The 23,574-nt window shown below is 42.4% G+C and overlaps 2 protein-coding genes across 17 annotated transcripts in view; one reads left to right on the top strand and one right to left on the bottom strand.

Moving 5' to 3' along the window:
• Positions 1-2,345, bottom strand: part of MBD5 (methyl-CpG binding domain protein 5) — a 153,551-nt gene extending 151,206 nt beyond the window's left edge. For 11 of the 12 annotated variants that reach the window (XM_062637727.1, XM_062637725.1, XM_062637735.1 and 8 more), the window contains exon 1: positions 1,798-2,345. The gene's annotated coding sequence lies outside the window, so the exon portion shown is untranslated. The remainder of the gene's footprint in view (positions 1-1,797) is intronic. The other variant, XM_062637733.1, reaches the window with a different exon arrangement.
• Positions 2,346-3,986: 1,641 nt separating this feature from the next.
• Positions 3,987-22,966, top strand: ORC4 (origin recognition complex subunit 4). Of its 5 annotated transcripts, XR_009968313.1 has the most exons (14): positions 3,987-4,058; positions 5,407-5,483; positions 7,181-7,271; positions 9,895-9,970; positions 10,373-10,458; positions 11,920-11,968; positions 12,488-12,639; positions 14,559-14,732; positions 15,072-15,158; positions 17,676-17,784; positions 19,553-19,648; positions 19,733-19,800; positions 20,707-21,175; positions 21,232-22,966. XR_009968313.1 is itself a non-coding variant. In XM_062637739.1 (13 exons), the coding sequence occupies exons 1-13, from the start codon at positions 4,002-4,004 to the stop codon at positions 20,893-20,895; spliced, it is 1,311 nt and encodes a 436-aa protein (XP_062493723.1). In that variant the 5' UTR covers positions 3,987-4,001; the 3' UTR covers positions 20,896-22,966. The 5 variants fall into 5 exon arrangements, 4 of the variants coding, with proteins under 4 accessions (XP_062493723.1, XP_062493724.1, XP_062493725.1 ...); XM_062637739.1 differs by having other exon boundaries at positions 20,707-22,966; XM_062637740.1 differs by lacking the exons at positions 9,895-9,970; positions 10,373-10,458 and having other exon boundaries at positions 20,707-22,966.
• Positions 22,967-23,574: the final 608 nt, after the last annotated feature.

Below are 23,574 nucleotides of genomic sequence, written 5' to 3'. Positions count from 1 at the left end.
TAATCCTGAAGCCACTATAGATTTCCACGTAGAGATGAAAATAGATCAGTGGCATCTCAGGTTGAGGAAGGAAGCATTGTCATGAAAGAAAACCAATAGAAAACTGTGTTCTTCACTCCTGGTCAGTCCTTTGCTGTGCAACTCTTGCCTGTAGTAAACTAACTAAAAGTCAGATGTTTAAAGAATGGGGTTTTATACATGCATTTGACAATTGCTATGATGATTACCACTGCTGACTTTTTTTACATTTAAAGCCAAAGTAACCTTGTGCTTATAAGCTAACAGAAAACTAATGGCAAACTATTAGAAAGAACTACAATCGTAACTGCTACCTTCAATTCTCCCTCACAATATCGTTAAGTATTGGCCCAACTATACTTTTCTCTCATTCTTCCCATCCCATCAAATTACGGCCTTCTCAAGCTCGTTCCAGTTTGGTCACAAAATTGCTGCTTCACACAGGACATGTACAAATTAGAAATGGAAGATACCAAAGCATTTCAGGAGAGCTCACTCTTGTGAGTATCCTTCCAGCACGAGGCAGAGATAACACACGCTCTCTGCTGACCACCATTTAACCATGATGCCCCACTGAAATACATACTCATGGCCTATTCACGGTTCAGCATGCTCCACAGTACTTAATAAACCGAGCACTCAAACTGTCTTTTTAAAATTACAGAGGACATAATTAAGCTCCAGAAATAAGCAGACAACAGCAATTTTAATATAAACATCCTACTTATGTAGAGAACTCTTATTTCAACTTGGCATTAATGACGAAACTCTTACTTCTGGATTCTAGCAAATCTCTAGAAGGCTTCCTTGAGTCAGGATTTCCTTGAGCCAGATTAAAATGTAAGGGGGCAAACTAATACCTATTTCAGACATTTTGACACATAACATCCCTTTTAATCAGCAGAAAAAAATGGTCAGATCAGCCCACTGGTGATACCCGACCTAACAAACCAGCAACAACCTGAACACGGATGGAGACATTTGGCCTTCCCAGCAGCAGGCCATGGAAAAACAGATCACAACATATATATTTGAACAGGCCATTGACCAAATATAGCCAGCCCCCAACAATAACCACGTCCTGCTATCACATGCACAACACTAATTCTCATCTTGCAAACACTGACGTTCGTCGGGAGTCCAGTTCCTGGACAACCCCTGGAAGTTAAGATCATCAGTAGGTCTTTGTACAACTGGGGCCCTACCGACCGCAGGGGTTTAGCAAGTCAAATAACGGCCTGAAACCACCGCAGAGAGCCCATCCAGAGAGCCCACCGGCTCAAACCCCGAGGGTTCCCCAATACCCTGCCGTTATTTCAGCCACCGAATTCCCTACTGCGGCGAGGAAAACAACACTTTCGGGACAAGCCGGGGCTCAGCACCCACCAGAGAGCCATCCCGAACTTCGCTCACAACACCGCGCCTTCTACAGCGAGCCGTCCCCACCGACATCACCCCCGCCCCGGCCCGGTGTGGATCGCGGAAGGGGGGTTGGGGAAGCAACCCCCAGAGCGACGAGGAAGGGAGCGCGGCCGGGGACGGAGCATCACCCGCGCCCCAGCGACAACAAAGCTCCGGCCGGCCCGTGCGGGGGGAGCCCCCGGAGCTCAGACGGGCCACAAAGTGACAGGCGGGCGCCCGGCGCCCCCTCCCCGCTGCCCGCGGCCCAGCGCGGCCGCGCGCCCGGCCCCCCCCCCCCCTCAGCTCCCTCCCTGAGGTAAACAAGCGGGCGGCCCAGCCGCCGCCGCTCCCCCCTCTCCGCCGCCGCCCCGCACTCACCTCAGCGGCCCCCCGGCGCCCGGCCGGCCCCGGAGCGGCGCAGGCGGAGACGCACACAAAGGGTAATAAAGGGGGAGGAGGGGAGCGCGGGGGGTGGGGGCTGCCCAACTGCCTGCCGCTCCCCCGCCGAGGTGCCTCCCGTCGGGGCCGCCTCTCGGCTTCCCTCTCCCTCCGCCGACAGCCGCCGGGAAGGGGGGGTGGAGATAGGAGAGAGAAGAAACTCCCCGGTCTCCTCCGGCAGGGCTGGGGGTGGGGGGGAAGAAACTCAGGGCGCTTGGCACTAGCCCCCCGCCCCCGCGCCGATGCCGAGCGGAATTAGCGCCCTGTCCCTTTAACGGTATAAATAACGGGCCCCCCCGCCCCCCCCCGCGCTCCTCATCATCAGCTGCTGCTGCTGCTCCGGCTGCTGGGGCTCCGGCGCTGCCGGGGAGGAAGAGGGGAGGCAGCCACTGCGCATGCGCCCCGGGGGAGCTCGGGAGGCTGCGGGGGGGAGGAGGAGGGAGGGACGTGCCTTCCCAGAGGGCCGCGCGCGCCGCGCGTACCCGGAAGGAGACCCGTCTGCGGGGCGGAAGGAAGTGGCTGGGTATGGACGGGGCGGAAGTGGGCTGGGTGGAGGCCAGCCTGCGGTCACGTGAGGGGGGCGGGCAAGTGACGCGGGGCCTGCCGGGGGCGCGGTGGAGAGGCGGGAGAGTGTGTGGCGCGAGGGTGGTGAGTAACGCGGCCGCTGCCTCGGGTGAGGCACTGCACGGCACGGCACGGCACGGCACGGCACGGCACGGCACGCTGCTCCCCGCCTCACCGGGCGGCTCTGGGGCGGAGAGTGCAGGACTAGAGGGGGAGGCGCCCTTCTCTTTCCGTCCTCGAGCTCTGGCAGTGCCGCCGGTCCTGGGGGGGTTTGGCTTGCGCGGGGGGCAGCTGCTGCTGCTGCTGCTGTCCCACTGCCGTAGGCCAACGTTGCTGGGCCGCCCCACCAGGAACTCTGCGGAGGCCGCGGAGGCGGGAGCGCAAGTCTCTTGGGTGTGGGTGCTAGGCGGGAGCGGCGCCTCCCGCTGGGAATCCACGAGGAGCTCGGCCCGGGCAGGGGAGGTTTCGGTGGGATGCGGCGGCTCGGTATCTGGGTAAAAGACGGAAAGGAGCATGCTCCTCGACCGGTAGCCTTGTTTCTGTTGCAGTCCGATTCATCTGACTGTTTCAGTTCAGTCTCTGCTTTGTGATTTCGTGCCCTGCACTCCTTCGTGTCTGATTCCGCAGTGAGGACTTCATTTGTGTGGGTTTTTTAGCAGCTGGTCTTGTCCTTCTGAGGCATAGCTTCCGCGCTGGGGGCGGAACGGTGCTGGCTTTACAACAGAAGGAGCACAACTGAGAGAAGCGGCTGTGCTAAAATAAGCATAAATTGTTGTGGAGAAAGTCTTGGAAGCTTTCTCTTAGCACGGAGAAGGACGACTGGCTTCTGCTTATCTTTTTTAGGGAGATACTGCTTATTATAAGCTGCACCAGTTTAAGCATGGGTAGTCGATTGGTAATGTCAAAACTTAAATGTTGTGACCTAACACGTTACCATGTGCCTGTGGCTTGTTCCAGCTACAGAAGCATACAGTTTTGAACTACCTGAAACACATTTAAAACATATGAATTACGTTTGGTGGTTGGTCGGATGATGTACAAATGTACTAGGAGAGTAATCGATGTGGCGGTTCACAGTGATGTGCCTAAAGCGTAAATGCTGCAAATGCCACTCCCGCTTCTGTGATAGATCAGTTTGCGTGTGCCACCGTAGTGAACCTTGGCATGCCTGCTGAGAATAATCATCGCCATTAGGAACTTGATGGCAGACCTTGACTTCTGGCCTATCAGTTACCTTAGGCACTGTTTGTGTTGCACTGAAAAGCATCCTAAAGCAGATGCTTTCAGAAGTTGCATGAAAACATGGATTTAGTATAAGCAGAAGTGAATTAAAAAAACTTTAAATGTTTTGGGTCTTTTTCACTGGTAAGGTGAATTTACCACATCTTTATCAGTTAAGAAAACATGTTTATTGCAACATTAAGTTCTTTGAAACTAGGAACTATCTAGGTTTTGTTGGTTATACTAAATTTGGTTTACTAACATTGAAATACAACTTCTGATTAACATAATTTAGAAAGACGTATTCTTTAGTATAACCTTTATGTTCTTTTTCTTATTTAAAGGTCAGGCCTTCTGCAATGAGTAAGCGTAAGGCAAAGGAGAGTGGTGGAGCAAATGGAGAATGCATTTCACAGGTTAGTGACATCTTATTGGTTGACTTTAAGTTCTGAAACTTTTCCATCCTCTGCCATCCATGTCATTCTGTAACTTTTTACTAGAGCAGTTAAAGAGACATATACAGATGCACAATATAATTTCTAGGGCTCTAAATGTTTTTTTTGTATTTACGTTCTGTATTTCAGCTTCTCACCTGATGTTTGCTTCAAGTGCTACATAAATGATTTAACAGTAAAGGATGGTCTTGAGCTTTTGCTGTGATTTGTAGCAGCAGATTTGCATAAATCTATTTTTACCTAATCAGATTCTGTATCTCCCAGTTTGCAGGGTGAATCAGGATCTAGGTGGCTTGTTTTTAACAGCTTATGTGAGGCAGGACAGCAGCTGCCAAATTAGTTTTCAGTTCATTTGTTGTTTTTTTTTTTAACCTTTATTCTTCTGTTTCCTCAAAGTGACTGCTTAAAAACCGTGATGAATTTTGTAGTGAATTACTTCTTTTTTAGTGATTTCTTATATTTTAATCTTTTCTTCATTTACTTATAAAATCCCTTTACAGGTGCAAAACTTTTTCACTTGTGAACGGGCAATGCTGACTGCTTGTATTATTCACTAAACAGAATAAATTTGGAAATTAAATCAGTAAAGCTTTAGTAGAAGAAGAGGTAACTGAAAAATCAGACAAGTACAGCTCATACTAAAAATTCATTTCATAAAGTGGAATTATTAGTGAAACAGATTTCCATCTTCTGTCCATTATTTAGACTTGCTGAGGAGTACTTCACGGAGGTGCATCGACGTGTATTTATTTTTAAGCCAAAACTGCTGAAAGCTGATGGTAATAGTTCCATTGTAAATTACAAATTAGCCAAGTGTTAGGAGGTAGCTGAACTGAATCTTCAAAGTAACTGTAAATTTGATACCAATATTTTACTCTGATAGGCTGCGGTGGTGTTGTGAGCGATGCAAAAAAACGTATTCACTGAGGATTTTGGGGAATAATGAAGTGGGTTATGTGTTCTTTCAGTCAGCTGGTAAATGTTTGTTTGCCTGTATTACACAGGAAGTTAGAACTACAAATTAGACAAACTACTGGCATCATTCTGGTGGCAAGTATAACATCCCTTTGGGTGGTGAAGGAAAGGAACTGTAGCAGAAGAGACAAAGGCACACATTGCTATCATTTAGCTGAATTTTCTGTGCTATAGGAGTCTGTAAAATATTGCTGCCTGCTGCAGTGTTATTCTTGCTTTCAAGACCCCTGTGTCAGTGATGACAATTAAAATTTCCATGCTCTTCCTATGGGTTTATTGCTGTAATTACATTATTGGTACATCCCAAGCACTCTTTCTTGTGTTGTATCTGTAGGCGCAGAAAATCTTACGTGAAAGATTCTGTCACCATTGTGCTGCTGGAAAACTGTTTGGGATTGAACATCAGTACAGGTGAGTGAGCAGACTAAGTAATTTTGACTTTAACAACAGTAGAAAAATAATGAGATGAAGTTAGAATTTTCTGCTGCCTCTGTTTTTCTAAATTATATAGGCTTAAATGGCTTACAGCACAGTGCTTCTAAAAATTGCCTCGGATTGTAAGTTAATACAACTATTGCTCTGATTTTTGTATTTCTTGTCCTTGTTTCAAATCTGTAATTCCTGAAATGTTATTTTTGAGCCTGGAAAATACTTCTAGTGCATATTCTAAGGCTATATTTAATGACCTGAGCAAGCAAAAATTTTAATTCTCATTGTGAATCTTTATTTTTACTTTAGATTTCTGCCTGTTTATTGGTAAGCTGTGTTAAAAGTTAATCTTAAACATTAGAGGCCAACATCGTGTTTCTTGAAGTAGGGATCCATGTTCAAAACTTCTTGGGGTCATCCAGATGTGGAGGTTAAAGTTAGGAAGAAGGGACCTATTGTGACATTAATGCTATCTTAATACTAAACCTTTTACAGGTGCAGGTCAAATTTTGAAAAAATGTATTTCTAAAGAACTTGCATCAGTTTTTCCAAGAGTAACTTTATGCAAGTTGAATCACCTGATGGGAGCATTAGCTTCCTTTCTGTTAGAAAAAGGAAAATAACATTTCTGCTGTTAGTGTATTAAGTGTGGTGTCATATGTAGGCAGAGCTCACGTAGGCATGTTGTGAGAAAATGTATTTCTGTGATGTTAGTATTCTACACAGTGAGCCTCCCCTCTTCATATTGGAATTCGGAACAACAGTTTAGAGACTGTCCTCTGCTTAATACACCACCGTTGGTGAATTCAACTGGAGAAAAACCATAATGAACTTCCCAACTCTTATTTTCTTTCTCAAGATGTATCTGGGCTCTTTGCTATAGGTAGCTCCCAAACAGTGAGCAAACCCACACACGTTTTCTACAACTGTTACATGATGGCTTTATCACTCCTTTAGAAGCAATTGCATAATGTCAATATTGTAAGTAAAAAAAACAACCAACCAAACAAAAAAACACCAAAAAAAACCCCCACAGAAAGCCCCAGCATTTGTAAGCATTTGGCAATTGGGAGTGTCAGTAGTTTTTATAAGTACTTTAAATGTGGTACTGTGCAATAAGTCTATCTGAAGATAACTTAGAGTTGTTTTTTGTTCTTTTAGATGGGAATAGAATATGAATTTGAAGCTCAGTATTGCTGTTACCATTCACAAGCTTTGAATACCTAAATTTAGCATATAATCAGTTTTGTGAAGATTGTCAAAATGAATATATTCCACTAGAATATTAATTTTTGCTGGTGTCAAGGCTTTCCTTCAATCTGTCTGCCAGTCTTTGGTTTTTTTTTTTGTGAACTGTAGTGGTATCACAGAAAGCAATCTTCCATTTTTAGTTTTTTTTTTTTAAGGAAGAAATAGTTATTGAAATCTGCCCTTTCATGGGGAAGAATGACAGAACTTTAGTGATGCTCCCGACTTCTGCATGTTTTAATATTTTAAACTGTTTTAAGAGATGTGGTCGCTCAGCCTTTTGTACTTTATTGTCTTCCGTTTTGCATGCCCTGAGAGCAAGTTGAAAAGCATCAAGTTTTCTCATGTTCTAAGGAGTCTTTGAATTTTCCATAGTTTCAGTAAATGTTGTTTGCTTTGAAGTTTTTAACCTATTGCTGTTGTCAACACAGACATCTGCTGGATCTGCTGAAACGGACTACAGTTCATGGAGAAAGTAATTCTGCCCTCATTATTGGACCCCGAGGATCAGGAAAGACTGCGGTATAAACATGTATTAAAAGTTTACATGAGGTCAAATTAAGCACAAGTTAGGTGGCCCCAATGAAGTCTTGGGAGGTTTTGGAGCTAGATTTTCATCTCTACCTGTTTGTAAAGAGAGAATTGCTAATTTTTTACATGCAATTTCAGATTAATCTAGGACTTCTTGTGAGCTAATTCTGTTGAATAACAAATGGAGAAATTGTTTTCTGAACAATCTTCTGAAATTTTTCAAATGTTGAGTTTCTGTTGATTCTGTAAAATAGAACAGCTTCATGTGCTGCTGACAAAAACACGTACTGGTCCATCCTCGCAGTGACTTGCAGAAGTATGCCTGGGTTTGGAATTCTTTTTGTGTCTTCACCAGGTTTTGTGACACACCACAGGTACCCAAAACATGTAAAATGGAAGGTACCCAAAACATGTAAAATGGAAATAATTTTATCGGAACAAGTTGCATTTATCTTTCTGTGATCTGACAACATCATGGATTCTGCCTCCTTTCAGCATTTCTCCTATTGCAATCTCTGTAGTTCTTGGCACGAAGGAGTTCCCTTCATCTTTGCAATTAAAGCCATGTTTTGCATACTCTTTACAAGTTAAACTGCTATTGCTGTTGGGCTTCTGCTGTAAAAATGACTGAAAAGGCATCCAAAAACTGTGAAAGGAGTAGATTGAGGGATGGGTACAACTATAGCTGTTTGTATCTAGAGAATGGTGAAGTATCTTAATCCTGGTTTAAACACGTTGAAGAACATTGTTACCTTAATTGCTTGGAGGTAGAATAATGTATGGCAGTTCTAGTTTACAAGTGTAGGTTTTGTATTTTAAAGAAACTCTTTTTAGTTGAGGTGTGTGAAGGGTTGACATCTAAGGGTTATATACTTTAATATTGTGCAAACAGTAAAGTCTTTTATGAGCATATAATTTGATGAATAGGTTGGCTGTTACTGCAAAAAGTATTGAAGATTGAAAAATTACAAAAATTACTTCAGAGATCTCCCCAGGTGCGAAAGCAAGTGGCCTTCAATCTTTTAAATATAGTTGAGTAGTAGTGAATTAATAGGTGGTAAACATATCCATGACAGAGCTGACCCCAGTCATTCTGCCAATTTATTGGTAGCTTTTTTATTTTACATTTTGGAAGGATTCAGTACTGTTACCTTCTGTTACACATGGCACTTCAGAAGGATAATTGCCAAAATACTATGGTGTGGTGGTGTGGAAAGAGTTGATAAACTGATGGCAAATAAGGATTCCTCCACCTATGTACTTCCTGCTCTTGAACTGGGGTTTAGTTTTTCTTTATTAGACTTACAGATTTGTAAGTAAGCAACACATGCTCTTACAGTGCAGAAAATAGTTTTTAGATTGTTATTATTTACAGTGTAGACATTCAAGGTACTATTGAGATTGTTGCCCAAGGGGCTAACCTGAATGAATGGCATCCTCTTATTGGGCATAAACTTGAGAAATCAAGTGCATATGCTTTTTTTGTTTAACATTTCCGTATAGTAAATATTGGCATCTGTAGTAGGAGTCTAACTATATCTGCTTTTAAATACAGTATCAGTAGAAAAGTAGGGATGAGCTCTATACGGCAAGCAAATTGCAGTACATGATAAAGATTTTTAAAAACCCACAACAGAATGATCCATCTAACACCACATGCCCCCCGATCACTAGAACTATTACTTAAAATAATACTTTAATGATTTTTATTATTTAAACTATTTTTGTTACTTAAAGTGTTTTTTTCCCCCCAAACCTTTTACATAAGACTGGTGAAGATCAAAATTTGTGATCCTTCCTGCCTGAATATAAATAAACAAATCACACATGCAAAATGAATTATTTTCTTATTTTATATCAAGTGAAAATCTTAGTTTTCAAAAAAGACTGCTAGAGACAAGCAAATTGTATGTGTGTATATAACTAAATATGTATGTATGTATACATACATGTACATGGGAGCTGTAAATTCTTAGCTGAGGAAGCAAAAGCAAAGCGTAGCAAGTGCATAAGAAGTTAACATTTCATCTCTCTATATGTATTTTAATACAAGTTTCTGAAAAGTTTTGCCAAGAACAAGTTCTTGATAGACTGTATATTTGGGACCCCTAAGTTTTATAAGCAATAGTTGATGTAATTATGTGCTGTTTCATGCTTCCTTACTTAAAGAGGAAAGGCAAAAGCATAGTGTCTTTAAAGATTTAAACAAAGATTTTTGTTCTGCAGCATCTAATGGAGCAGTGAAACTGAATACTATACTAACTCGAGACAAATTCTCTCACATCTCAAACTCATAAAGATTCTTTGGATTAAGGCAAAAGCCCTAGATACTAGTCCCCAAAATGAGTGACTAAAATACTGTAGTAATTTTTACATTTCTTTCTTTACTAATTCAGCAGAATGAATAAATGTAATTGCTACAGTCATGACAGTGAATGTGAAATTTTCATTTTAGTATTTTAGTCTTGAAAGTACTCAAAAACATTACTTAATGAAACTGCGTGTACTGTTTCTTATCTGCTAATAATCAATTTGTACGCTTGTTACAACATAAATCTCCTTCTAAAGAAATAATGTTTTTTTTTTTTGTTTTGTTTCTTTTTTATTTCCCTAGTTATTAAATCGTGTCTTAAAAGAGCTTAAGGAAATGAAACAAGTTAGAGGGAACCTCTTGGAAGTTCGTCTGAATGGTCAGTAATACAACATTATTCAGATGTCACGTTGCATTCGGTTGCTTCTATTGTATGTACTAAACAAAAATTTTGGTTTCAGCAATTCTAATCTCTCTTCAGTTATGGACACATTTGTCTGTGAGCTCCAAAATGCCTTATTTTGTATCTCTATATAAAGAGAACTTCTGTGCTTTTAATGACTTATCAAAATGCTAAAAATCAGTTCAGTTGTGACCCAGTTCTTTTAAGTGACTTCTTCTTACATGTAGAAAATTACTGTTTAGTCTTAATTTATAAAAAGACATAGCTTTGTAAGGCTGGAAATTGAGAGAAACATCTGGATAAGGTTCCAGTGTCAGTAGATGTGGTCTCTTGGAGTGAAGAACTGCCAGTTCTTCATGAAAAAATGTATTCTTTCAGGGCTTCTGCAGACTAATGATAAAGTGGCCCTGAAGGAAATCACCAGACAGTTGAACCTGGAAAATGTAGTTGGGGATAAAGTTTTTGTAAGTATCAACTTTATTATACTCTTTGCTTATATCTCAAAAATCTTTGCCTAGAAAACTGGCTTTATAGTCTGCAGCTGTTGAGACTGAATGGGCCTTGACTCATTTACGTCAGTACTGAAGTCAGTCGTAAAGAGAATAGCGGAAGTGCTTCAGATTGTATTTAATGAGTATTTTTGAGAGGCCATATTCTGATGTGACAGAAGGTCCTTTTGAGCTCCTTGATAGGGCCTGTGAGATTGACGGAGTTTATGTATTTGAGAGTCGTGTATAATACCAATCCAGGTGGCTAAAGCAGAATTAGGAGGGGAGTGAAAGGTGAAATTGCAATAGATTAGGTTTATTTTCATCACTTGTGTTTGGAAAGCTACAGAGAGATGTTACTGCTTCAGTTAATAAAAACCAGAGAACTAGGTTGGAAGCAGTGCAGAATACAAGATTGTAGTTACTAGGCTTTATTATCTTTTGGAAATACTTGTTTCTTGGGCTGTGCTTTGGTTTCTTACTTATCCCAAATGATTTTAGATACAGAGAATGGAGAACCCTTTCTAATCATAAGCTAAAATTTTCCCAAATACAGCAGCAGTAGTAAAAGGAGACAGCAAGTATTTAATTTCAGCATAGTCATTTGAATGGGTTGTCCTTTCAACAGAGAACTAGAACAACCTTTCAAAGTCCACAGTTCCACCTCCAAAAATGCTGGATGCAAAACTGGACTTAAATATGCTTAATTCTCCTGTAATTTTCTCCATTGCATTACTGTGGAGTACTCCTTTAAACTCTTAACTTTTGGTTGCACATGGGCAGAGAAACATACTGATTTGTAGGAATGTCTGTCCCCTCGTCAACTTCCTATCTTAGCTTATGCAATTTACAATTGGACAGTTAATTGGCTTTTCTACCTTCTTTGATTGGGCTTGTGGTCTTCAGATGTAGTTACTTCCCATCTCGCACCCTGTGTACTTCAGAGGGTGTAAATGTGTGTAACTGAAGCAGGGTGGTCATAGCAATCCATTGTTGTCTGTCATGAATGTTTGATGCTTTGACCTGTCTAACAAGGTTGCAGATTAAAAAGCTGCATACTGATGTTTCTCAGTGGAACACTCAGTTTTTGTGTGTGTGTAGAGAGAAAATGCATGTGCATTAGCTATTTAAGGAAATATAATGGTACTTACAAATTTAGCTTATTGTAGACATTCTTCTGATTGCTAATTTTGGCCTGTCTGAGGCAATTAGTTTGGGGTTTTCAGGCTGGAAAGAAGTGGATCAGTGTAGGGTTAACTCCCCGTTTTCTTGTCCTGTAGAGGTGGTGATTATACAACATGAAGTAACATTATAAGTTTTTGAGAGCAGGGTTTTAGAAGGAGATGGCCTTTGTTATATGCCTGAACTGGGCATTGCTAGACAGTTCTGAGAATGACATTGAAAATCTCTTGTGAAACATTTTTCTTCTCTGTATAGGGCAGTTTTGCTGAAAATCTTGCGTTCCTTCTTGAAGCTTTAAGGAAAGGTAGGTACTAGTAGCCCCTGTTCTGAAATAGTGTGTATGCATGTTTGTCATTTAAATGAAAAGTTAGCATATATGTGTGTGTTCATCTACGTGTATAAGTGTTATGAAGAAACCTAGCCCAAGAACGTGTTATGGTTACAAAATAATGTAAAACATACAGAACCCCAAGCAAACACATATTTAACATAACTGAGGCTGTAAAGGCTTGCATGTGATGATCACAGATTCTTTTATCCAGATTGAAGCTATTGAAAATAGTGCTTTAAAAAAAAAAAAAGAACATAGAAGTCTGCCTTCCCTTGCAACCAGAAATAATGCTTGGCAGAATAATACAAAACCTTATCAATTTTTCCATGTATTTTTGTTTCTACTGCTGTAGCAGTACTTAAATGAAAGGAGGGCTTAATGACAAGCTAAAAGAAAATAATGTAAGTTGTTAAACTGGGAGTTTGTGAGAGCTGCAGAGATGGAAGCCCAACGATGAAGTTACCAGACTAACTTTTCAAATTGCTGTCTCAGGAGATCGAGCTAGCAGTTGTCCAGTCTTGTTTATACTGGATGAATTTGACTTGTTTGTTCATCACAAGAATCAGACGCTGCTCTATAACCTCTTTGATATATCACAGTCAGCCCAGACTCCAGTAACAGTTATTGGACTTACATGTAGGCAGGTAAGAAACAGCACTTTATCATTCATTGTTTTCAGCTGTTTTAAAGAGACTGTTGCCTTAGTTGGGATGTTTTCTGCTCTCCTGGAGCCTTGCTTAGTTTACTAAGAGACTGTTATTATGCATTTTTCTGACTTTAGAATTGGCGAGTAAGGGTGATTAAAAAAAAAATACAATAATTAGTGCTGAGAGCAAACTTGGATAACCAAAATACTGCAAAGCCTTCCTTTGCACTGCTAGGTGAGCAGGTTTACACGTCTAAGGAGACACAAGGCTGTGGTCTGGTATTACCACAGGAGAGCTGTATTTTTATCCATGTGGCTTGTTCATATTAGCAGGGACTGTTGTTCCCTCTTTGGAGAGGCTCCTGGGCATTGCAGTTTCTTGGTCAGCAGTTGGTAAGAAGAGAATGATATTAATCTACCGTGTTTAAAAGATTGTTCTGTGGACAAGGAATTTTTTTTAAGCAAACACTTCACTAGGGCACTATTGCTATAAAATGACCATGTTCAAAATGGGTTTAGGATCCATCTTAAACTTGCTATGATATTTACAGTAACATTGCAGGGAGCTGTGGACAGATTTTGCATATACTGTGAAATGACATTTTTGATACTATGAAAGTTGATGTTTTATAAAAAAAATATACTGTTTTTCTCAGTAAACTGGATTAGTGATAAAGATAGCTAGGTTATGACAAGAAGAATGATTAGAATCTTCCATTGCAGCCTAAATCTTGGGTTGGTTGGGCTTCGGTGATGTTTAGCTGGGCACATTGCTGAAAGTTAATAGGGTAGTTAATAATTGATTTAGTAAATTACGATTTTTCTTTTGTGATAGGGCTTTGAGCAACTTGGTCTATTAGGTGCCCTTGCCTGTGGCAGAGGGCTTGGAACTATATGAGCTTTAAGGTCCCTTCCAACCCAAATGCTTCTGTGATTCTGTGATTACTGTCCTGAGCCTGGTATCCTCATCACGCATTGTTTAGATCCCTGTATTGCTCTCCTTTGGAATGTAGTCAGGGTGGTGTCTTCAGAGGCCATACCATGGTTGTGGTGATAGCTGTTGCTTCTTGTCTCTGTTGCTTGTGATTTCTAAATCCAGAGGTGTCTTTGTATTTTGCATTGTTGGTTGTCTATTTACACTTACTGCTCTGTATTGCTGAGGAGCTTCAGTATTCTTAAAGCTTTTTTTTTTTTAGTGGAAATAAAAACACTGAAACCAATGCACATTAAACCCTTAAAAAACAAAAGGGACCACCCAAAATTCCTAGTAACTAGGAGTGCAATCCTTCTGTGCCAATATCAGGTAGGGTAATAGTACTGGATTTCTCAGAATGAACCCCACAGCTTGTTTTTGGTGCCATCTATTACCATATGTTCTGAGAAAAGTAAGCTGTTCTCCCTTACACTGACAACCTGATGGCAGACCTGCTTAGTTCTGTGTGGCAATCCTGGAAGATAAATACTAGCTCTTAAGTGTTTTGGGGTACTTTTAAGCTGGATTCTTTTGGTCTGATAAAAGGCATGTGAACTGACAGCTGCCAACCTCCCTATCTACTAACTAGACAACTGATCTAGAGCCACAGCGGCTAAAACATCTTCAATGCAGACTTAAGTAACTGAAATATTTACATAATCAGTGGAGAAATTTTGCTGGGTATCCTAGCAACTAATTAGCCTGTGTGATGTAGTGCAACACGTGATTCGGGTGAATGGCCAATCATTGGGCATTTTGGGGCACATGGATTATAATAATTAGCAAAGGTCTTGCTGGAACATTTCAAGCCTGAGAATTTAATAACTCCTTTTTTTTTCAACAGGATTTACTTTGGTGTTTTGTAGTTTTCATTCTAGCAAAGAATGCATTAAATGCAGCTACTCTTTTTAATTATTATTTGTACATTTTTTTTTTTTACCAAGGATATTCTGGAGCTCTTGGAGAAGAGAGTAAAGTCAAGGTTCTCTCACCGACAGATATATTTGATGAATTCTTTTGATTTTAAACAATACATTAAGATATTCAAGGAACAGCTTGCTCTTCCTGCTGAATTTCCTGATGAGTCTTTTGCACAGAAATGGAATACTAATGTTCAGGTATTTAAAGCTCTTTATACTTGGTTTTAGTAAAACTTCTAAAGTAAAGCCAGTTAATAAGTGCAAAGCCTTTGCCTCAGATTAGTATTGCCTTTCACTATTTGAGTTTGATACAGAGTAGTAAATTGTGATAGGGAATCTTTGCTTATTCAAGTCCAGAGGTAAAATTAGAAGACCAGAAAGTTAAGGTTAGACACAAAGAACTGCGTTGTCGCATGTAATCTGAGCTCTTCCTGAAAGTCAGCTGACTGTATTTTTTCAGGTGAATAGGAAATATTTGCTGAGACAATTAAAGTAGTGCTTTTTTTTTACCTTTTTTTTTTTTAAATTATTAATTAGCATCTCTCAGAGGATAAAACTGTGCAGGACGTGCTGCAGAACCTTTTTCGCTACAGTAAAGACCTGCGCTCACTTCACTTGCTCTTGGTATGTATTTTGATGTGCGTATAGTATTGTCCTGCTTTTCAGTAACTGGCAAACAGCACTTGTGTCTTTCAAGCCAGTCTTCTGGCATTGAAAATAACTTTTTCCAGGCCTTTCCATGTATAAAACAAAATTGTGGGTGAAATACTTTCAAATTATTTTTTCCTTTCTGAGATTCTTTTTGGTTGCTGGTGAATCCTGAGAACTGCTTGTACTGAAACCTGCTTTTGCTATGTTGAAGTCTGTTGTTGCACCTAAATATTCCTCCTTTCCCTAAATCTGTCCCTGTACTGAACCTGCTGCTCTTCATCAATGTTTTATCTTCAAAGATCAATACATTTTGGTGCTTTTTTTTATTACTGTGGCTTAACTGTGTTTTTGCATCACCTTCTGCTCTCCGCTTTGTCATCCTGCTGGCGCTGTTAGGGTGTGTCGGTGTTCCTTGCCTGTTCCTTGAGCTGCTCTAGCATAATTCTGTGTGGGTATCTGCACTTCCAACATAAAAGCACACAGTGCTTTTATGGAACTGCTTTTAGTTGAATAACTCTCACTTAAAGCCAAAATACTTGTTGTTGTCATCCCTTTTTTTCACTCCTCCTTCTTCCTAAGCCATCACCCCTGCTGCAATACCAGGTTCCTTGCCTTTATGGACTGGTTGCTCCTGGGTACCTCTTCAGTAAGAGTGTTCTCATATGCCTAAAGTCTTGTTCTTCACACATCGGAAATGCTTTTGTTTTCTTTTATCACTTCCAATTTCTTCTTGTGCAGAGTATGAGATAAAATCACTTTGTGAACTGTTTGATTAGGCACCACTTTGTTTTCCAGAGCTGGTTTGATATGTGAAGCAATTTAGGTAGCCTAGATGCTGTCCTGAATTTGTCCGTTACCATGACGCTAGTCTGGGAAATGTGATCTTAATCTTTTAAATCTTGAGATGCTAGAAGCTTGAGGCTACTAATCCCTAGAAAATACTGAGACAGAAGTTAATGCTTGTCTTCCAAGTGATAACATTATCTGGCATCAAGGGCCTGAGGAAGCTTTCAAAACTGCACTTGGTAGCTCCAACCTTTCCCAGTTATGTTAGGGGTAGAAGGAAAGCCACCTCCACTGTGTGGGGAAAAATTAGACTGCTCCTCCCCTATTAGAGAGAATAATTCTGTGTTCAGTAAGTAGGAGGCAATTCTGATGGTCAACTTCGTGCTGTCAGGACAAATGAGCTGAAGCTTAACGCATGGTCAGGCTCTCTCAGATGGTTATTTCTCTCAAAACGTGCCTTCCCTCACTTACGTTTTTTAGTACAATTAATATAAATGCACTAACATTGATTACCAAAGAGTGTTTTTTTTTTTTTTTTAACCATCTTAAAACCTCTGTGTTTTTGTCAGGTATGAAAACCCCACTGAATGTACCTGTGTATCCTATGTGGTGCAAGGATTCAGATTTTAACCTTCTGCTCGGTGGTGGGCTCTTCTTGGAGTCTTCAGTGCTGACAACTTTACCCAGTGCTGGGCTTACAGTCACTCCAAAAACTAGATCATAGACTTTCTGCTTTAGTTTTGAAACAGAGAGCATGATCCAAGTCCTCTTTTTGATAGTCTTCTCTTTACTGGAGTTTGTTACAAGATTGCAGATTATTCTGAAGTTAAGGGCACCCAGGTCTGTCTCTTTGGCTTGAGTGAATGCCAGAAAAAAACCAATGGCTGCCTATCTGAACAGCCTCTTCTTGAGCCCTGTGTGTAAGGAGAGAAAGAGGATGGAGAAGGACTGGTGGTAGATAGCATTGGATGTTCACGGTGAAAGACCTCAGTGAAAATAAGCTTTTCATCACACAGACCTGCAAAAGTAGGAAATAGTCACTAAAAACATCTGTTTTTCATTTTGTCCACAAAGTATTTACAAGGCAGATAGTTAAGGTCCTGAAGAGCAAGTGAAGGTCACTGCAGTGTGCCTGCTGCTGCAGAAAGCCTTGGGGCTAATCCAGAGCTTTGGAGGGTGGTGGTAGAAAAGGTCAGTTACCTATCTATTAACTCACACTTGTTCAAAACTCACTTCCTGTGGCAGGTAACTGAATGTTGTTAAGGATTCATATTGCAAGAAGGTGAGACTTTAGCAAATGCTCTGAAGGGGTCACTCCCATTCTGTAAACTGAGTGGTGCCTTCAAGCACTTCCTTGGCTTCCTGTCACAAAGGTGTGTTTAAACCAGTTGTGAGTCAGCAATCACTAAAGTATGCTAATGCACTGAAATTAATATAAACAAGGTAATGAGTGTTTATGTCCTCCAGTGAGAAGGCTTTAAAGTTCTAAGCCTGGAAAACCTTCCTGGCAAAATGTAGTTGTAGCTACCAGCTATTTACAAGGTTTTCAGTATGAGCTTACTGTGTATGGGGGTTTATTCATTAATGTTTCCAGTAGGTGACTCCAGGGGAAATGTATTCTTTTGCATCTCACCCCCAAGCAGAAAGTATGTCCGGTAATTAGTAATTAAGTGAAGTGAAAAATGTCTGCTGCTTTATTTTTAGATGCTCGCTGTAAGTAATGTTACTGTGCATCACCCACTTGTCACTGCATCAGATCTCCATGAAGCAAGCAAGCAGTATCGAACGGACTCAAGAGCAAATATTGTACACGGTAAAGCTCAGCTTCCCCTCTCTCCCCCCCCCCCCCCCCCCCCCCCCCCCCAAATGTTTCTTGGGAGCATGAAACTCAAGTCCCTCCCTGAACTTCTCCTGATGTAAGAGATACTGTCTAGGGCAGTGTGCCTGTTGGTATGAGCTGCACAGGGAATACTGCTCCCACAGAATGCTCCTGGGCATTCGTATACGTGTGTGGGTGTAACGGTGCTGAATAAACTAGAGATGGAGTTACAGATTAGTAAAGAGCTTGGCCAGTGCACCACTATGATGTGGGTTTACAGCTGGCAGTGCCAGATGGCTAGTTTGCTGCTTCAGTGCTAGCCAGAAAAAGCACTGGTAGCCTGGGCAAAGAACTAGCCTAGACCGTGTGTCAGTCCTGCTGACATGGTGGAGGAAGGGAAGATGCTGACCCCTTCCTGCATCACCAGCAGGTTCAGGAAGGTGATTCTGCTCTGCTCTCACGAGGCTCTACCTGGAGTGCTGCATTCAGCTCTGGGGTCTTCTGAGACCAGGGCTTGTTCAGCCTGCGGGAAAGAAGGCTCCAGGGAGACCTTAGAGCAGCTCCTAGTGCCTAAAGGAGCTGACATGAAAGCTGGAGAGAGGCTTTTTACAACGGCAGTAATGACAGGACACGGGGGAATGGCTTTAAACTGACAGAGGGAAGATTTAGATTAGATATTGGGAAGAAGCTCTTCCCTGTGAGGGTGGTGAGGCCCTGGCACAGGTTGCCCAGAGAAGCTGTGGTTGCCTCATCCCTGGCAGTGTTCAAGGGCAGGTTGGCCGGGGCTTGGAGCAACCTGGGCTAGTGGAAGGTGTCCCTGCCTGTGGCAGCAGGCTTGGAACTAGGTGAGTTTTAAGGTCCCTTCCAACCCAAACCAGTCTGTGATTCTTGCCGTGCTGGTAGCTGGGGGTACAGGAGGTACTTTAGCTGTTGCAGTAAACCCTCTTGTGGCTTGCAACAGTCTGTGCTTGGGTAGATACAGAACTGAAGCTTGAACTTGAATTCTGTACTCTGGGAGCTCAGCTGTATGCGCTTACCTGCCATTAGTTGAGCTGCTGTACAGGTCCTTCTGGCATGTTTCTGTGAGCTGCTGCCACCTTCGCACCACCTGGGGGTTCTCCCTTTCTAGACCATGTCAGAGGGGATGTACCGAGCACTACACTAGAAAACTAAGGTTTTCTCTGAAAAGCATTCTGGAACCTGCACAAACAGTGAGAGGGATACAGATCTCCTGATGATGTGATACTAAGTCTAAATAAAGAGGGAACTGCTTCCCTGATCAGGAAAGGTTAACTCAGCCCATGGCTTCCTCATGGCTCCCAGGTTTTACAGGGTTTGATTTGTCTTGGTCCTGTGCTTCCCAGAGTCTCCTCAGGACAATGGAGCTGATTTGCTGTGTCACTTCTTGAGCTTCAGATAACAAATAACCTTTTCAGAGTCTCACTTCATGACATGCTGTCCAGTACCAGTGAGATCGTCTTGGTGTTCCTGAACATCTGTGTCACTGAACAGTTGCAATATTGGCTTTTCTTTGTATTTATATTTACATTACTTGCTTTTTGACAGAAACAGCCCATTTCTTTGAATACCTGGGGAAAAAAGTGTTTTTTTACCTAGCCTCTCAGAATTTGGATTTTTATTTTTTTTTTACATTAAGAACATGTATTACACAAATAGGTGAGGCCTACAGCATATAAAAATAGTATGAGAACTGCTTGCATTTCTGAGATGAAGTATTTAGAGCTCTTGTCTTTCCCTCTAGGTTTGTCTGTCCTGGAAATCTGCCTAATTATAGCTATGAAACATTTGAATGATGTTTATGAAGGAGAACCCTTTAACTTCCAGATGGTTTACAATGGTGAGAGAAATGCCTGAACCTTACCAACCCTACATCAGTTACTTCCCCTAAGTAGCTCACTTTTTTTTCCTGTTGCTGCTACAGAATTCCAGAAGTTCATACAGAGGAAGGCACACTGTATGTACAACTTTGAAAAGCCTGTTGTCATGAAGGTAAGCCTGAAATGTCTTATTTTTTTGAATTGTAAAGTATTGAGATGTCTTTTATTTCTTAGGGCAGAGAGGCTGAGTAGTCAAATGGAGCTCTTGATGCAAGACAGGGCCCTTTCGGGGGGTAGAGCTTAAACCAAGCACCTCAGGTGGGAACTCAAGGTGGTGCCCAGCTGGGAAATAGCCACTTGGAAGAGTTTAGTACCAGTGTGAAGCCTTTCTTAAGGGATCTTAACTTACTTGGGATAAGGGTTCAGTGAGACTGACTATCAGAGATGGCTTCCTAAGGAGAGCTTTGTGTATGTGCACAGGTGTCTTCAGTGAGCATGTTCACTTCTGCTCTCCAAAACTTCAGTTAACTTTACCCCATCAAAAATGGGCTTTTCTTAATCCAGTAGGTCTGACTGGTGTATGGAATCAGTCTGCAGTCTGATATGGCTGGCTTGCTCAGACAACTACAGTCTGAGGTGCAAGTTGGGAACTGTGTTTTAGTTATAAACCATCAGGTGCTGCCTTTTCTGTTGATGAATTAATGCAGTTGTGTGGCCAAAGCTGCCTTCCCCTCTTCCAACTGAGCACACTTGGTTTCCAATAGTGTCATTCAGCTGGAAATTATGTAATGCTGTGTGCGTGCTTGGCACAGACCTTCCCATTGGTTCCCCTAAATAACAGCATCATTCCCAGTTACCTGTACACTGGATTTCAAATATGGTTTCTCTAAGAAGGAAAGTGAATTCTACATCAGCCAGCATAGCTGACATGCTTTGCTATATGTGCAAAGGATATGAAGCAGACCGGAGCTGTTGTCAAACAGCTGATTGGCTAGCACATCACAGGCTTCCAGCAGGAGTGTCTCTGGTCATCCAAAATGAGCAATGTCATCTTCCCTCTGTTATTTTTTGTTTTTAGGCATTTGAACACTTATTACAGCTGGAATTAGTAAGGCCAATAGAAAGACCAAATATACGTGCTCAGCGCGAGTACCTCCTGATGAAGCTGCTGTTGGACAGTACTCAGATCATGGATGCCCTGCAGGCGTACCCCAACTGCCCTATGGATGTGAAGCAGTGGGCAGCCTCATCACTCAGCTGGCTCTGAACTTTCTGGAACTTGCAGCATCACTTTCTGCATCCAGGCTTTTTGAGTTAAGTATGAGCTGCAGCAGAGGGCACATCTTTCCACAGGAGGTAACTTTTTGGAAGAAGCTTTACTGATTGATGGGGGAGAACTGCTCCAATGTTATGTTCTGATGGCCGTAACAGTGATGAAGGGGAATGCTCTGGCTGTTTACCTCAGCTCGGTGCCAGCTTTTCCTCTGGTGCAGAGTTTCCACTTCATATAAATCTTGAGTTCCTTGGTCTGGGATTGACTGTGTCAGGTGCTGCCTTGGGGCACACCACCCCGAATGCCTGTGGGTCTGGCTTAAACCCCAAGGCACAGTTACCTCTCAAATGCTGTTTGAAGCTCATACTTGGTGTACTTTTTCTTCTCAAATTTGACTTGATGCAGAAAACTTATTAATTATCCTTTAATGACAACAAATGGTGTTCTGGGGTGAAGTACAACCTGCCTTATCCAGGTTACTCAGCTGTTTCTGCAGGGTACAGCCTGCAGGGCCTGTGTCCCCCTGTGGTGGGGCAGCTCTGAAACACCAGCAGATCCCCCCAGAGAGCTCCTGCAGGCTCTGTGGCTCATTGCTGGGGAGAGAAATCTGTCTGGCAGCAGGGGGAGGGAAGGCTTTGTCTGGAAGGTACATGCTACTGCATATGTACTTGAGTGATACCTGTCAGAAGTACACTTCCTCCCAGGTAAGAGCTACCGTTGGTTTGGTACCACAACATGTCATGAAAAGCCTTGCTGCAAGGATAGCACAAACTGTAAATAAAAAAGTTGCCACAAGATGGTGTTCAGAAGTACTTACCCAGGCAGGAAAGTGGGTGTTGAGCCAACATGTACCTCCTCACAGCGTGGTTTGGCTCATGCAATTCAAGGTGCACCTCTGAAATGGGGATGAAGGGGGAATATGGCTGCTTGTCAAGTAGAGAGCAGAGGTGGGAAAAGGTGATGCCAGTGTTAAAGAGTTACTTTTATGGAAACACTTGGCTGTGGGGCTGGAGACAAACCAATAGGTGCCTTACGTACAACTGCAGAGGGGGCAGAGCTGCTGACATTGGTTGGCCCTGCCTCTGCTCACACCCGGGGTCCTGCTGCTGTGTTTGTTTAGGGATGGGACACTGCTGAGGGTTTTCCCCACCCTGTGGCGCGAAACAGACACCTGCAGGTGTGGTATGGGAATATCACATCCCCTGTCAGAGCAACTCACTCAACAGCCTGAGTCCCCTGTACCCACAGGTACATTGATTGGTGAAATTGAACATGCTCAGAAGGGATAATGGGGACTGGCTTTAATTCAGGATAAAGGCTTGGGAGGGAGCCCCACCCTTTTAGGGGCAGGAGGCTACAGGGGCAGTTCTGCAGCAGGTGGCTGCCCTGCTGTCCAGGGAGAAGGGAAGGGCAGTGGCAGGGCCTTGGGACAGGAATGGTGGAAGGGAGCGTGGAATTACAGGAGCATCGCTGGAGCCTTCCCATGGCTGCCTCCTGCAGGAGGGAGCCCACCCTGGTGCTCACCTCAGACTGTGTCCTGCCCTGTGTGCTGCACTGCTGGTTAAAACTCCTGAGCTGGAAAGTGCCCCTCCTGAGAGGGCAGGGTGGGTTCTCCCATCTCCAAGGCCAGGCATGATGTGGATTGTGCCTTCACTTCCCTGCTAACATTTTAACTGCAGGATTTTTCCATTCTCTTTGGGTGTTGCTTTTGGCCACAAAAAGTACTCTCTGTCCTCCCTGTGTCACAATATGAGAAAAGGCATATGCAAGTCATAGTAGTCACATTTTTTATTTTAACTTTTTGGGGGAGTGGGGGAGAAAGAGTATACATTTCTATTTGTACAATATTTAACAATCACTTTATTGAGGGGCAAGGGGGGGTTGGTTTGTTTTTAGTACTTGCAGAAAAACAGCAAGTACCTTTTGACAGTAGTACAACAACCTGTGCCCAAAACACTGACAAATACAAAGAGTAAATTTAAAATAATTGCTTACCAAAATCTTGAGAGGTAACGAATAGTATATGGACTGAAACGGCATTAAAAAAATAAAAACAAACAAAAACCCCAAAAAGAAGTACTGCTGGTTGAGTATCTGAGGTAAATGATGTTCCATCAAGGATGCTACGTCAATCATTTTGCCCAGGAACATATATTGCAGCTTTCTGCACTTTGTACCAAATGTTCCTAATGAAAGGAAATCCATTAAAAAAGATTAAAGAGAAGCTGGAGAAAGAGCAAACTAGCAACCCTGGCTGTCCTGTTAAACGCCAGTCAGACCAGGAGAAGGCTGGTGACTGGTCACAATTTAGTGTTAGCGCACCCAACATTGGCGTTTAAAAACCACACTAACCTTCTAAAATCTCAACTGGCAGGAGCACAGTGGTGGATTCCAGTCCTCAAGGTGTAGTTTGGAATATCATCACCAGCAACAGCTCTACTTCAACAGCAACTGGGGCATGGGCTCTGCTCTGAAACGCTATAGTACAAATTCATGCAGGGTGCAGTACAGAAGCATCTTGCCCTGTAATGTTACGCGTGGAGTTGTGTACGGTTGAAGCTTCTGGGTAGGCCCGGATGGCAGCAGGTCTGGGTCGGAGTTTCAGGAGATGTGGCTTAATGCTATGCACAAGGCACAAGCTGCTCCTCACCAGCCACAGGACCTGGTGACCCT

Source organism: Pezoporus occidentalis, unplaced genomic scaffold (genome assembly GCF_034315485.1).
Source record: "Pezoporus occidentalis ecotype Australia unplaced genomic scaffold, CSIRO_AGI_Poc_V1 ctg54, whole genome shotgun sequence".
Classification (NCBI taxonomy): Eukaryota; Metazoa; Chordata; class Aves; order Psittaciformes; family Psittacidae; genus Pezoporus; species Pezoporus occidentalis.
The sequence above is the reverse complement of the archived record's forward strand: the minus strand, read 5'-3'. Positions and strand labels throughout refer to the sequence as shown.